This window comes from Muntiacus reevesi, chromosome 2, assembly GCF_963930625.1.
Source record: "Muntiacus reevesi chromosome 2, mMunRee1.1, whole genome shotgun sequence".
Classification (NCBI taxonomy): domain Eukaryota; kingdom Metazoa; phylum Chordata; class Mammalia; order Artiodactyla; family Cervidae; genus Muntiacus; species Muntiacus reevesi.
In genome coordinates this window covers 104,032,933-104,048,575 of record NC_089250.1, presented here as the reverse complement: position 1 = coordinate 104,048,575, position 15,643 = coordinate 104,032,933, and the positions used below count along the sequence as shown (strand labels likewise).

The following is a 15,643-nucleotide window of genomic DNA, read 5'->3' as shown; positions in this document are numbered from 1 at the left end:
TCTCTGCCATAATGGTAGTGTCATCTGCATATCTCAGGTTATTGTTATTTCTCCCAGCAATCTTGATTTCAGCTTGTGCTTCATCCAGCCCAGCGTTTCTCATGATGTACCCTGCATATAAGTTAAATAAGCAGGGTGACAGTATACAGCCTTGATGTACTTCTTTTCCTACTTGGAACCAGTCTGTTGTTCCATGTCCAGTTCTAACTGTTGCTTCTTGACCTGCACACAGGTTTTTCAGGAGGCAGGTCAGGTGGTCTGGTATTCCCATCTGTTGAAGAATTTTCCACAGTTTGCTGTGATCCACGCAGTCAAAGGCTTTGGCATAGTCAATAAAGCAGAAGTAGATGTTTTTCTGGAACTCTCTTGCTTTTTCGATGATCCAGCGGATGTTGGCAATTTGATCTCTGGTTCCTCTGCCTTTTCTAAATACAGCTTGAACATCTGGAAGTTCACAGTTCACATACTGTTGAAGCCTGGCTTGGAGAATTTTAAGCATTACTTTGCTAGCGTGTGAGATGAGTGCAACTGTGCGATAGTTTGAGCATTCTTTGGGATTGCCTTTCTTAGAGATTGGAATGAAACTGACCTTTTCCAGTCCTGTGGCCACTGCTGAGTTTTCCAAATTTCCTGGCATATTGAGTGCAGCACTTTCACAGCGTCGTCTTTTAGGATTTGAAAGAGCTCAACTGTAATTCTATCACCTCCAGTAGCTTTGTTCATAGTGATGCTTTCCAAAGCCAACTTGACTTCTCATTCCAGGATGTCTGGTTCTAGGTGAGTGATAATACTATCGTGATTTATCTGGGTCATGAAGATCTTTTTCGTATAGTTCTTCTGTGTATTCTTGCCACCTCTTCTTAATATCTTCTACTTCTGTTACGTCCGTACCATTTCTGTCCTTTATTGTGCCCATCTTTGCATGAAATGTTCCCTTGGTATCTCTAATTTTCTTGAAGAGATCTCTAGTCTTTCCCGTTCTATGTGTTCCTCTTATTTCTTGCACTGATCACTGTGGAAGGCTTTCTTATCTCTGCTTGCTATTCTTTGGAACTCTGCATTCAAATGGGTATATCTTTCCTTTTCTCCTTTGCTTTTCGCTTTTTTTTTTTTTTTTTTCTTGGCCCCCCGCCCTCTCGCTTCTCTTCTTTTCACAGGTATTTGTAAGGCCCCCTCAGAGAGCCATTTTGCTTTTTTGCATTTATTTTTCTTGGGGATGGTCTTGATCCCTGTCTCCTATACAGTGTCACCAACCTCTGTCCATATTCTTCAGGCACTGTCTATCAGATCTAATCCCTTGAATCTGTCACTTCCACTGTATAATCATAAGGGATTTGATTTAGGTCATACCTGAATGGTCTAGTGGTTTTCCCTACTTTCTTTAAGTCTGCTTTCTCTTAGCTTTACGATTTAGGGTTTGGGGAATATGGTAATGTTATCTGTTGTTAAATCATCTAAATGTTTGCAAGTTATACTTGAGTGCTCAAAGTAATGACTTCTATTTATTGAGCAATGTATCAGGGTAATAAGATAACTGTTCTACATGAATTATCTCATTTAGAGCTTAAATCATCCTTAGAGTAGAGTTTATTAATAATTATATAGATGTGAAAAGTAAAGATCAAAGAGATTGTAAGTGGCAGAGCCACAGACTTCCCTGTGGTGCAGTGGATAAGAATCCACCTGCCGATGCGGGGGACTCAGGTTCTTTCCCTAGTCTGGGACGATTCCACGTGCCGCAGAGCAACTGAGCCTGAGTGCCTGTGCTCTAGAACCCACTTCTAGAGCCCGGGAGCTACAGCTACTGAAGCCCGAGTGCCTGCAGCCTGTGCTCCGAAATAAAAGAAGCCACCACATGGAGAAGCCTGCACACCACAACCAAGAGTAGCCCCAGCTCATCAAAACGAGAGAAAACCCGCTCGAAGCAGTGAGGACCCAGCACAGCCTAAATCAATCAATCAGTCGAGTTATTTTTTTTTAAATGGCAGAGCCAGGATTTAAACCCAGGTTTTAGAATTAAATAGCAAGTGATGGTCATACTTCATATTTCTCTCAGTGGTATATAAGGTATCACAGTTTTTAACAGGGCTTCCCAGGTGGCCCAGTGGTTAAAAAAAAAAAAAAAATGCCTGCCAATGCAGGAGACGTGGGTTTGACCCCTGGTTTGGAAAGGGCCTGCACTCTAGTATTCTTGTATAGAAAATTCCATGGACATAGGAGCTTGGGTCCATGAGGTCGCAGAGTCCAACACCCCTGAGCGATTGAGCACAGGCACAATATTTAAAGAGGAAAAAGGGAATTTAAACTCAAGAAACGTAAGAATTGCTTTTTATTTTAATATGAAAATACATGTTCATGTTGTTTTTAAAAAGCCAAACTCTACAAAAGTAAAAAATATTTTCTGAAGAATAATGTTCATTAAAATGCTAAGCCAAAAGAAATTTGTTAGCTGTTAGAAGTGACAATTAAGTTTTTTCCCACAGTACCAGACAAAAAGTTTTCTGTATAAGAAAATATAAAAGTGTGAGTGATGTATTTCTCTTTAAAAGGTCATTCATACTCTGTAAATCTTGGTTTTAATTTACTAAATAAATTTACTAAATAACCTGGATAAGAGAGATATGAGATTTAATTTTTTTTTAGCAAGAGAATACATCCACACTTTTATTTTCAATAAGCTTAAGTCCTTGAGAGGTATAACAGACACCACATGAATTTTGTCTTCGGTTGAAACCTTTTGGTGTCCTTTCACAGGCTCTGAAGAGCTCCAGTACCGTAGTCCTTCATGTCTCAGCACAGAAAAGGAATTCAAGAGGCAGAGTGATAGATAGATAAGTGATTTATTAGAGTAGGATGCTTGTGAGTCTTAAAAGTGAATGAGAAATACTGTGCCCGAGAACTTACTAGGTTACATTTTTATAATCAAGGGAAAAGGGGGGAGGGGGGGTGAAGACCTTCTTTGTCTTTCTTCAGTATACATCATGCTTCCATCATCAGTTCCTTCTCCAGGTTAAGCGGGGGAGTTTTCTTATTTCTATGTGGTCAAGCTGGGTCCACAGATTACCTTTTGTTTTTTTTTTAATGTGTGCAGAGAGCATGTCCTGGGGATCATTGACATACTGACCTCACCGGGCAGTATGTGAATCTCCTACCACCATTGTTTTATTGTTTAGGGGCACGTCTCTTGCTTCTGCATGGTTTTGTGGTTAAGCAAACCTGCTTTCCTGAGTAATCATTAACTTAGCTATTTACAGTCCCCTAGTGTGATTAAACTGTTTCATCACCTCTTTTATCCCTTTATTCTGTCCCTGTTACAATGACCTTAGCAGGAAGATGGCTTCAGAATTTGGCACAGGTCATGCCGCTGTTCCATAAGCATGGATTATCTTCCCCAGATGGTTTTGTTCAGTTTGCCATGAGGAGATACTGTGTTTTTTGTTTTTTTTTTTTGCCTGGTACACATCAGTACATCTCTTGCCTAGATAGAATTAATTTTCATCCTGAGCACAAACACCTTCAGTTTTAAGATCTGTGTGCTCCCTCTGGTCTGAGACTCTGCTTATAGGGAACAAAAATGGCCCTAGGCCACAACCTTTCAGACATATTTGTTATATTAGAAGTTTTGTTCCCAGCAGGCCTCCATATTAGAGAGGAGATTTGATGTTCTAAAGGACAACTGTATTAAAGAAACATTTGAAAAACAGCAAGCAGCCTGGTGATTCTCTCTGATTAGCAGCTAGATACCTTCTTAGCGTTGTTAATGCTTTTTAAAATTCAGATACAAGGCCAGTTATTTTTTGAGGTGATCATACTGCCTTTACTGATGCATTTTGCATAATCATGGTTAGAGGACTTTCTATTCTGACAAAATATTTCTTGTAGAAATATCCTCCCTGTTTAGAGAGTCATTTCTTTCAAGGCATGAAGTGGTACCTAGATGTCCTGTAGGTTCAGGCTTACCTTAGAGAATTAAATAGCTCTTAGGGATTGGTTTGCATGATCAAAGAACTGACTTAAAGCTCTAGAAACAAAGGTAAAACCATGATTAATTGCCTTTTCTCATTAATAACATGTGTCTCAACACAGGTAGAAGATGTAGTCTATAATCTTCAGGCCGAGACTGTTTTCTGACCATTTGTTTTTGCCTATCAGGACCCCCCTGGGTCGAGCAAGAGCGTGGCTTCGGTTAGCCCTCATGCAGAAAAAAATGGCTGATTACCTGCGCTGCTTAATTATTCAAAGGGATCTCTTGAGGTAATTGCCGTTAAATCATGTTCATTTTCACTTTTTATTTCATTTATGTCCTGTCCTCCAAAAAGGATAGAAGGTGTAGTATGAAAGGATACGTAAAACACATCGTGATGGCATAAAATGAAAGGAGGAGGAAAATGAGATAGAAAACTACGGTGGGGACATAACATAGATCAAGAACTAGCCTGAAAAATGAATACTGTAAGATTTTTATTGGCCAATAAGGTGGAAATTTGTATGTCATATTTTTAAATTTTAATTTTTGAGTTACAGTTAATTCTATGAATAAAAGTTTGTATTGAAATTTGGGGCTTTAATTCAAGAGGTTTCTTTTTAGATCTTGAAATCCAAACCACTGCTTTGGCTGTATTGTGGGTACTTTTAAAACTGTCTATTTAAATGGAGGGACAAATGTTTAAGACAGACTTTCAAAGCAAGGAGACTAGTTTTCAGAAGGAGTGGGCCTGCGGCAGCGCCCTCCATTCAGCCTTGTTCTCTCAGAGTGCCTCTGTGATGTTATGGAGGATCTGGTCATTTTTTATTTTACTCTTGACTCCAGTGGTACATCTTGGTTTTCCCATTTGTTAAATGGGAAATAACCATACTTTAAATGAGAATAACCATACTTTAAACACCTTCAATTTCTCAACCAGATTCTAAAGGTTATTTAAAGTGACTAAACAGTATACATGGGACAGTGATAACTAGAATCCTGAGTATTAGTTGTCAAGTCTTAGTCTTTAGACTCTCCTATTTGTTTCACCAGCCTTTTGTTTGAACATTTTTTGGGGATCTAGATATCCATAAATATCGTTAATGGTTACCTATTAAGAGCACTTTTAATACATATATACCTAATGAATTGATTTGAAATGTTTCATATGTTCATTTTGCTACTTAGTCTTTATCCCAAGGGTCTTGATAAGTCCTGGGATGAAAATTCAACTGTACTAAAAAGTACTGTTATCAGATCAGCAGCCATCACTATGTCTTTTGCAAGTCATAAATATTCACATTTAAATCTCAAAATTTTAAGTTGCTCACGTATAGAAAGGCTAATTTTAAGATACCTAACTTAATATTGGCTCCATGCTTGTTATAAGGTATTGAGATTTTACAGGTTGGTTTTTGAAATAAATTTGTGACTTACGATTTTTGTTATTTTAATTTTCACAGTGAATTCTATGAGTATCATGCACTAATGATGGAAGAAGAAGGCGCAGTAATTGTCGGGCTGCTGGTTGGCCTGAATGTGATAGATGCTAATCTGTGTGTAAAGGGGGAGGATTTAGACTCACAGGTAAGTGGTGCCAAAGGTAGTGTTTTCAGCCTGTGCTCTTCCTCTCTGATCCAGGTGTAGGCCGTGCTGTTAAGCCCTAAAGAAAAGTTAAGGATGAAAGTCAGTTGTATTTTGGAGGTACTTCTAGTATTTCTACTCTCTAAATAAGAATAACTTTATTTACTTCAGGTTGGAGTGATTGATTTTTCAATGTATTTAAAGAATGAAGAAGATATTGGAAATAAAGAAAGGTATGATTTTCTTAAGTTATTTCACATACCGTATTTTAGTCTGAAGTATGACTTTTGGTCGTACCGTTAGTTCAGAGACTCATTTTATTTTTTATTTATTTATTTTTTGGTTGTGCTTCAAGGCTTATGGGATTTTAGTTCCCCAACCAGGTACCAAACCCAGGCCCTTGGCAATGAGAATGTAGAATCCTAACCACTGAACTGCCAGGAAACTCCCCAGAGACCCATTTTAATTGTCAACTCTCATTTCTGTGATAAAAAGAGATATAAGTTTATTATTCATAAACTTAACAAATACTGGTTTATTTTGAGACAGTTGTGGTTAAATTTAAAATAAACTTATTTGGTCTACTAAAGAGAAAAGATAATTATGTAATATGAGAAGTGCTAATTATTGCTACAATGGCAGTCCATTACAGTATATAAACATATTAGATTAACATGTTGTATACTTTACACTTCATGTATCAAGTATATTTCTTAAAAAATAAATGCAAAAAGTTAAAGAATATACTAATGGTATTGTTTAATATTAGCATGTAATTTATTTAACAAAGGTTAATAGTTTTTTAGTTCATAGCTTACTGCTATTTGATTATAAAGATTGTTGAATTTTATTTGAAAGACAAGAAAATGTTGGACAGGGAAGCCTGGTGTGCTGCAGTCCATGGGGTCGCAAAGAGTCGGACTTGACTGAGCAGCTGAACTGAACTGAAATGTTGTTTTATCGTTACGGTTTCACAGCAGTTTTAGATGGTTTGGACCTTTTGTGTATTTCTTGTTTGTTTGTTTTTCTGGCCACCCAGTAGATTCCTTTCCAATTAACTAAAAGCTGCTTTTCCCTCCTCCTCTAGGAATGTTCAAATTGCTGCAATATTAGACCAGAAGAATTATGTTGAAGAATTAAATAGACAACTGAAGTAAGTATTATGGATACATAGATACTTAATACATTTTGGATATTGTCTTAAGTTTTTTTTTTCCCCCTTTTAGGTCCTCTTAACCCTATTCCTTTTTTATAAGCATTTGAAAAGGGGTTGAGGGGATAGAGAGTGAATGGAAATTAAGAATACAGAAAATTATTGGAAATAATTGATTTTCAGCAGAAAATGAGAGTTATATTTTTAAATAGAATCTTCAGAGACATTTGAAAATAGAATTTCAGACTTATCACCCTACACTTGAGCAAAAAGGCTAGGTAGGGTGAAAGTTTAAGTCATTTTGGTGGTTCAAAAATTAATTTTTCCTACTTTAGAGGACTTCATGTGTAAGTGTGGCAATAAAAAATTCAGAGAAAAAAAATTCAGAGAAGGCAGTTGGTGCATGTCAGTCAACATGATGAGTCCAGGATAACAAATTTTTTCTTGCCTTTGTGAGTATGTGTGATTCTGAATGAGTTTTTTCTTTATCAATTTCAGCAGCACAGTCAGCAGTCTCCATTCAAGAGTTGACTCATTAGAAAAGTCAAATACTAAGCTGATTGAAGAGGTATTGTCACCCAGCCATGGATAATTGTCTTTCAAGGACCTAGTATTGGCAAGCCTTTTCCATTTTAAGTGTGAATGTACTAAGCGTGTGCACATGTGTGCACACACACACAAACACATTTTCATCATTATGATGAAATACTTGTAGTTGTAATTGATCATCGTAAGTTTTAGAGAAACCACATATTATTCTCGGGCAAGTCCTTAGGTGACTGAATTATTTGAGATACCCAACTTCTAGAAATGAGCCCCTAAATGCAATGCATACAAACTCTTCTATAAATAAACTGTGAATCTCATTTCTCAACTTGGATGACCTATATTTAGATAGTGGAATCACCTATAGTTAGAAATTCCCATTAAAATGATCTCCTGTCCCCCTTGTTCCCATATTCAGATTAATTTTCCTTACAAGCATCACTCCATGATTATGTCCATCCTTTCTATAGCCTCGCATGTGTGAAACTCATCTGATGTACTCTGGTTTTCTGCATTGTCAAAGTAGCTATTTGGTGGTCACAAATCAGAAATTTATTTCAGCTCTTTTTTGTTTTAACTTTTAAAAAACTGTTTTGGCCATGCCATGCCTCTTGCAGGATCTCAGTTCCCTGATTAGGGGTCGAGCCAGTGCCACGGCAGTGACAGTGCTGAATCGTAACCACTAGGCCACCAAGGAACTCCCTCACATCTCTCACTTTTTTTTGTTTTTAATTAATTTATTTTTTAATTGAAGGATATTTGCTTTACAGAATTTTGTTATTTTCTGTCAAACCTCAACATGAATCAGCCATTGGTATACATATATCCCCTCCATTTTGAGTCTCCCTCTCCATCGCACCCCTCTAGGTTGATACAGAGTCCCTGTTTGAGTTTCCTGAGCCATACAGCAAATTCCCGTTGGCTATCTATTTTACGTATGGTAATGTACTATTAGTAAAGTTGCTTTGGGGCTTCCCAGATAGCTCAGTGGTAAAGAATCCACCTGCCAATGCAGGAGATGCAAGACAGATGTGGATTTGATCCCTGCGTCAGGAAGATCCCTTGAAGAAGGAAATGGTAACCCACTCGAGTATTCTTGCCTGGGAAATCCCTTGGACAGAAGAGCCTGGCGGGCTGCAGTCCATGGGGTTGCAAAGAGTTGGATACAGCTGAGCACACACACATGCCAAGTTGCATTTGAGATTTAAAGAAAAACAGCCTAGCCACAGAATTACCATGGGGGCTTCCCTAGCAGACAGAGAATCTGCCTGCAATATGGGAGACACAGGTTTGATCCCTTGGTTGGGATTCCCCTGGAAAAGGAAATGGCTACCTTCTCTTGCCTGGAAAATTCCACGGTCAGAGGAGCCTGGTGGGCTATGTCCCTGGGGTCACAAAGGGTCGGATATGAGTGAGTGACTTTCACTTAACCATAGAATTGCTTTCCATTTTCAGAATTACTTAGTCTCCAGGAAAGAATATGTTATTAGTACTATGAATTCTATTTTCCTTGCTAATTAGAATCCACATTCTTTTAGAACTGACCCAGTTGTCCCAAACAGGAAGTACATGATTGTATGAGTTTTCATTTTGATTGTTTAGGACCATTTGATAGTGTGATAGATTGGGACCGTTGGAGAGAGCTGCTCACTAGTTTGTGCCTCTTCTTGACCACAGGGGCACTGTGAAGTTCAAGTTGCATTTCTGACAGAGTGTTTAGAAATTTATCTGCAAGCCAACACTGGGGACTGGTTTCTGCTTTCCTCTCCTAGAATCTTTTTTTTCATTTTAAGCTTCAGAGTCAAGTCACTTACTTTGTTATTCATGTTTAATTTCCTTCATATTTAACTCTGATGGTGAGAGCTGTCTTATATTTGTGATGGTCACTCAGTGTGCCCAGATTTCACAAGGGTGCCCTGTTTGGTTATCATGAATGTCTGTATTACATTTTCATTTGTAGCACAGCTTTCCTTATAGATGTTGTCTTTGCACAAGTCTTTACAGTCTTATTGTTTAACATGCAAACAGTTGTCTTATTGTTTAACATGTAATTCTTCATATGCTTACTCATGCGCTTTGTATTCAGGACACATTGTAAGTCATATAAACAATATGTTTCTGCTGACATGATTTGACTAACAAAAGGAAATAGAAATACAATTTCTTTAGTTGGTATCTTGGGATAATAGCATTTTTCTTATGAAAATTGCTGTAGATGTGAGAGACATTTTACAAGTTTTAGAATTTTATCTTCTGTTGTGAATAGCCATGAACATAACCTGTAAAGCAAGTATAAATAAAGATGTTTAAAATCTTTTTTTTATTCCTCATTTTATTTTTAGTTAGCAATAGCAAAGAATAATATCATTAAACTCCAAGAAGAAAATCATCAATTACGAAGTGAAAATAAATTGATTTTAATGAAAACACAGCAGCACCTAGAGGTAAGTGTAGATTGATAACAGATTGACTTGCATCAGAAATAGCCATTTTTGGGGCTTTTGCATAGACTGGGTATTTCTGTGCTGTATTAACTAATAGAAGTGATTATAGAATGGATTTATTGGATGGCTCTAGTGGTAAAGAACCCGCCTGCCAGTGAAGGAGACATAAGAGACTTGGGTTCGATCCCTGGGTTGGGAAGATCCCCTGGGGAAGGTGTGGCAACACACTCTATATAGAGTAAAACATTTTCTGTTTTTGTCCTAGGTTACCAAAGTAGATGTGGAAACTGAGCTTCAAACATATAAGCATTCCAGGCAAGGGCTAGATGAAATGTATAATGAAGCCAGAAGGCAGCTTCGAGATGAATCTCAGTTAAGACAGGTAGTTTGCATTACAGTTACATTAGCAAAAATGTTATTATTTTACCCATAAGCGCTGGTTAAAATCTCTATCAGACTTACCTTTCTTGGTGTGAGATAGCAATCTCATTCCTGTAATTCCTTCTATCTTTTAAAACTCCCACTATGTCTGTTTTATTAGCAGTGTTTTTAAACAGTGTTATAGTCTGTTTGTGAAATAGTGCATTGTGACCAGCATTACAGAAAATAGAATAGAGTGATGTATTCAGATATCAATATCCAAACAGTAAAGTTGTATTTAAAGTTAACTTATTTTTTAACCCTTTAAGTTATGAAATATCAGCAGAAAAATACAAGTATGTAGCTTGATGGATTATAATATAAATACCTGTGTAACCAACCCAGATCAAAAAGAGAGTCAAGAGACATTTGTCTTAAGATCCTCTGATATAAAATTCTTTAAGAAAAGAAATGAAACTGTTTGTGAAATGGTGTTTTTTATTTATCTCTGGCCTTATATGGACTACATCGTTTCTTTGAGGAAAATTAATACTGAGTTTATGAGGCTTAAAAGTCCATAATTCTTGAGCCAGTAGAATAGTGATAATTAATAGAATGTGTAAGATGCTTTCATTTAACAAAATGTGCCTTTGAAAATATAGAACGTTGTTATAGGGCCTAGCTGATTGTGTTTAATGGGGCTTATAACTCAAAAGCAGTAGTCTGCATAGTGAATCTTGGTCTAATTAACTGTTGTGTATCTGACTTTGACATCCTGAAATAGTGTGTGAGTTGAGGCTGTGTTTAATTGCAGGATGTGGAGAATGAGCTGGCAGTACAAGTTAGTATGAAACATGAGATTGAACTTGCCATGAAGTTGTTGGAGAAAGATATCCATGAGAAACAAGATACTCTGATAGGCCTTCGACAACAACTGGAGGAAGTTAAAGCAATTAACATAGAAATGTATCAAAAGTTGCAGGTAAGGAATATTCTTAAAATCTTGGAATTTCTTGTTATATGAATTAAGAATGAATATTTGTATGAAGGATTTGGTTTTAAAGAGATGAATTCATTGTAATTGTGCCATTTTATTAGTAAAAATCAGTGGCTTTTTTCCTAAATGGAAGCTGAAGAAATGTAATAATGTCAAAGAACAGACAAAAATCACCTGAATTTGTTTCTTGAGGTTGACAGGATAACAGATGAAGATTAAATTTTTTGGTGAAATTTAATCAAAATATACAAGACATTTTTGTAAATTTTGTACAATAGAGTCCTGAGAGAGATTTAATTTTTTTGAGAGAGATTTAATTTTGATTGAAATGCTGTACTGTAATTGTTTTGAGTTTTCTGATCAAGTGATATTCCTGTTAAGTAGACATGTTGCCAAAAGCCTTTTACAATTTAATTTGAAAAAAATAGTGTATTTTCCAAGAGTTTATTCTGCCATCTTCTGAAAACATTGAAGGATGAGGGTTTTTTCCCCCCTTTATTATTAATGTATTTTTTTCTTGACTGCACTGCATGATTTATGGGATCTTAGTTCCCCAACCAGGGACTAAACCCATGTTCTCAGCAGTGAAAGCTCAGAGTCTTAACCACTGGACTGCCAGGGAATTCCCCCTTTATTACATTTTAAATGAAGACTAATAGTAGTACTGCTTTAGATCTAGGAGTATTTTACTTTTAATTCATTGTTTTTTAACTGAAGTGTAGTTGATTTACTATGTTGTGTTAATTTCTGCTGTATAGCAAAATGACTCATTTTCACATATATATACATTCTTTTTATATTCTTTTCCATTATAATTTATCCCAGGATATTGAATATAATTCCCTGTGCTATACAGAGGACTTTGTTGTTTATCCATTCTATGTGTAATAGTTTGCCTTTACTAACCCCAGACATCCAGTCCATCTCCTCCATCCACACACTTGGCAGTGAAAAATATGTTCTCTATGTCTGTGAGTCTGTTTCATAGATATGTTCATTTGTGCCATATTTTATATTCTACATACAAGAGATAACATGGTATTTGTCTTTCTGACTGACTTCACTTACTATGATGGTCTCTAGTTGTATCCACGTTGTTGCAAATGGCATCATTTCGTTATTTTTTTAATGGCTGAGTCCTATTCCACTGTATAAATACACCCCGTCTTTACCCAGTCTTCTTCTGATGGACGTTTAGGTTATTTCTGTGTCTTGGCTGTTGTGAATGGTGCTACTGTGAACATAGGGGTGCATCTAGGAATAGTTTAATCTGTAAATAAAGGCTGGTCTTTTCAGAATAAGAATCCCATAGCAAAATGGTATGCAAAGCTTATACATATTTGGGTTTAAAAAAATTCAAAGCCACTGTAGCTTTTATGTTTTTTCTAAATAGGGTTCTGAAGATGGTTTGAAAGAAAAAAATGAAATAATTGCCCGACTAGAAGAAAAAACCAGTAAAATTACTGCAGCCATGAGGCAGCTGGAACAAAGGTACAGCATTTCCAATCTTAGTTTCTTTTTGCTTTCTCTGTCCCCCCTTTTCTTTATTCAACTCTGACACCTGCCACAAAGACCATTAGGAAAATTTAGATTAGGACTTTTTTTTTTAAAAGCCCAGCAGAATTTTGCCTTTTTTGTTTTGATTGTTGCATGGAATCAAGTTGCTTTATATTAGCCTGATTCATTTGTCTTTGCCATTTTGTAGATTTTTTAGAAAGGCCTAATATTGGCAATTTTATATGGTTTAATGTATTACATAAGACAAATAAATACACAAACAAAACCTTGAAAAAGTGAAAAAGAACAAAATCCATGATTGAATTATCCCTGATTGATTTCCATGCATATTAGATTGTCATATCCCTTATCATTCATCATCTCTATCTGAAGTCAAGCTTTCTGAGTTGGCAGTTTAGTTGTGTTTCTTTGAGCTAGGACCCTCAACCCCACCCAAGAAATAATTTTGTTTAAATTGAATTGTTTTATATTGGCATTTTTCACTTTTATTGTTGGAAAATGTAATGTATTTCCATTGACCTGTCATGTTGGTGTCAACATATGTCTTATCATTGCTTTCTTTGAATCTACTTATGAAAAACATAACTATTAATGCTTTATTGACATGAATATTCTTTTATTGACATCCTCTTTCTTCTTTTTTCTTTTTTGTTTTCTTTATCCCCATTTTTACATTTTGGACATCTTTACTACCTTTTTCTGTCTTTGATTTCTGTCCATTCCATTATGAAGTGACAATGATTTGTTAACTCAAACTAGAACAATTGCAATGTCATTGGTGAAATGTGCCAGCAGTGACACTCAGGACCAGTATAAGCTGGTCAAAGATATATCTTTCTGAAGACCACTTGTATTTAAACAGACTGAAAGAGAATCAAAAATTTTATAATATATTAAATCGAAAAATAATTTACGCTATTATGTATTCTGAAAGGAACCCTGTACACTTCTTGATCAGCTGCCATGGTAGTACACTGCCATAAAGCAGAATGGGTGCACTTGGATTTCCAAAAACACATTCTTCAAACCTTGTGCACAAGGGCTTATTTGAGTCTTGACCCTTTGGAGGTCAGAATTTTCAAATGCAGTTTTATCTTTTTAGCTACTTTTTGATGAAAAATATAAAAATTGTTTAATAATAAGTTATCCTTTGGTTTCACAATGTGTTGGCACAGTTTTTTTTCCCCACCGGCCCACTCTTTATTTACTAGCTCCTTTACTGGTTTTTGAGTACGTTTTAAAATAGTTTATAACTCAGATTGGCCATCATCTTATGCTTTAGCTCCTTGACTTTCCAGTTCCTCTTAGCCCTCTTCTATAATAGCACAACTTCACGGCCTACCTCACTCTGACTTTTTTTTTTTCCATTTCTGTACCCTTTGAGAAAAGCTTGGGTATCCCATCTCCCCATGTTAATATTTTAAATTTAGATTTAGAGATAACTTGAATGTTACTCTCTTTTCTTTGAAAGTGGCCTTTATACTTTTGGATTGTGTGAGGGTTGCCCCATGGGCATGGTTTTTAAAGAAGAAAAGAGGTAACTTTTTTGGCTAGTTGAACAGAAATTTCTCTTATGAGTCCCTTCAAGGACTTAATGTCCCTTGAATTCTTGGGAGATGTTTTCTTATACAAGTAGTGACGTTAAATCTAAGAAATTGTAGATGGCCGTAGGAGACAGGGAGTGGAGCTGAGCACAAGGAGAAGCAATGACGTAAATAAAAGGAGAAAAAAAAAATCCACATTTTAAGCTAATTTTAAAAATTCAGTGATGAGGAGCAAAAATTATCTCTTGCAAATGTTGCCAACTAGTACTAAATTCTTTCGAATCCTAAAACACATACATATACACACAGAAGCATACACACGCAAAAAGCATTGGCATACTTTAGTAAGTGCATAAAGATTCTATAGGGAGGACTTGGCTATAATTTGAAGCAATTGCAGGTCTTTGCTCTTGGCCTTGTAGCACACTTGATTCCTGGCATACACATCCTAGCATAATATATAACAATGTGGCTTCTTCACCTAGTGTAGACATAAGTACTATACTTTTCATGGTTTTGTAAAAAGGCAGTAATGCACGTATTATACTTTGAAAATTAACTCCTTATGCTTTACATAAGTGGTAAAGGCTATATTGCTTTGCATTGTTAATTACGAACAAGAAATAAAGCAAATTTGAAGATAGTATTCTGGGCATATTATGTATTATATTGGAAAAAAAAAAATCACAAAACAATTTCTAGACATTGTGTGGCTCTTTCACGTTTGAGTTTGTGAGTTTTTCCCCAAACTTTGTTTTCATTTAGAAATGTTTCTATTTCCCCATTTTTCTTTTATTTGTCTTCTTCACCCTTTTACACCCTAGTTCTAGCCTCAGTTTTACCCAAAGTTGATTTGAATTACACCAGATTGCAGCAAGCAGAGAAGGCGCAAATGGAAATTGAAGATGAGGACAAGAAATATCTACAAGAGTATCAGAGTAAATTCGACAGTCTGCAGAAACAAATCTCCCAAAAGGAGAAACAGCTGTGAGTATTTTACTTGGAAATAAATACTTGTGTTAATATAATTTCCCCCTGTTTTCTTCCACCTTTTTTAGCACATAATAGAAGAAAACCTGTATTTTCATTTATTTAATGATGCTGACTAGATTGTAGAACTTTCCTTCAAAAAAAACTAGAAAGCACAGTTGTGATAAGATTTATGTTTTTGCTCCCTTTATTGTTTATAGAGTTACTTTCAACCGTCTTGCTATCTTCTTGCTCATGGAGAGTTTTATTCTTTTTGGTTGTTCAGCATTAATCTGATGGCCATTATGTTTCTAAATACTGAGTATAGTAGACCTTTGTAACTCCACGGAGTTTATATTATCAAAGAACATGATGTTTTCTGAGAATATGTTTATTAGTACTTCATATGATAGATCTACATATTACCAGCTAGGAAAAATGCCAAAAAAACAAGCTGTAGGCAAAGTTTTATACCATTTTTTATAAAATTACAACTTGCATAGGTGTATATTTACATATAGAAAAGTTTTAAGAATATAGATTCTGGGGACTTCCCTGGCAGTT

General features: G+C 36.0%; 1 protein-coding gene across 5 annotated transcripts in view; it reads left to right on the top strand.

The window, feature by feature from the left end:
- The window catches only part of RUFY2 (RUN and FYVE domain containing 2), a 42,625-nt gene that overhangs the window by 5,796 nt on the left and 21,186 nt on the right, over positions 1-15,643 (top strand). For 3 of the 5 annotated variants that reach the window (XM_065922453.1, XM_065922452.1, XM_065922450.1), the window contains exons 4-13: positions 4,153-4,254; positions 5,428-5,551; positions 5,720-5,781; positions 6,636-6,701; positions 7,200-7,269; positions 9,590-9,691; positions 9,957-10,073; positions 10,866-11,033; positions 12,442-12,539; positions 14,978-15,097. In XM_065922453.1, coding sequence (XP_065778525.1) covers positions 4,153-4,254; positions 5,428-5,551; positions 5,720-5,781; positions 6,636-6,701; positions 7,200-7,269; positions 9,590-9,691; positions 9,957-10,073; positions 10,866-11,033; positions 12,442-12,539; positions 14,978-15,097 — 1,029 coding nt within the window. Of the gene's footprint in view, positions 1-4,152; positions 4,255-5,427; positions 5,552-5,719; positions 5,782-6,635; positions 6,702-7,199; positions 7,270-9,589; positions 9,692-9,956; positions 10,074-10,865; positions 11,034-12,441; positions 12,540-14,934; positions 15,098-15,643 lie in introns of those variants that run through there. The other 2 variants (XM_065922451.1, XM_065922455.1) reach the window with 2 other exon arrangements.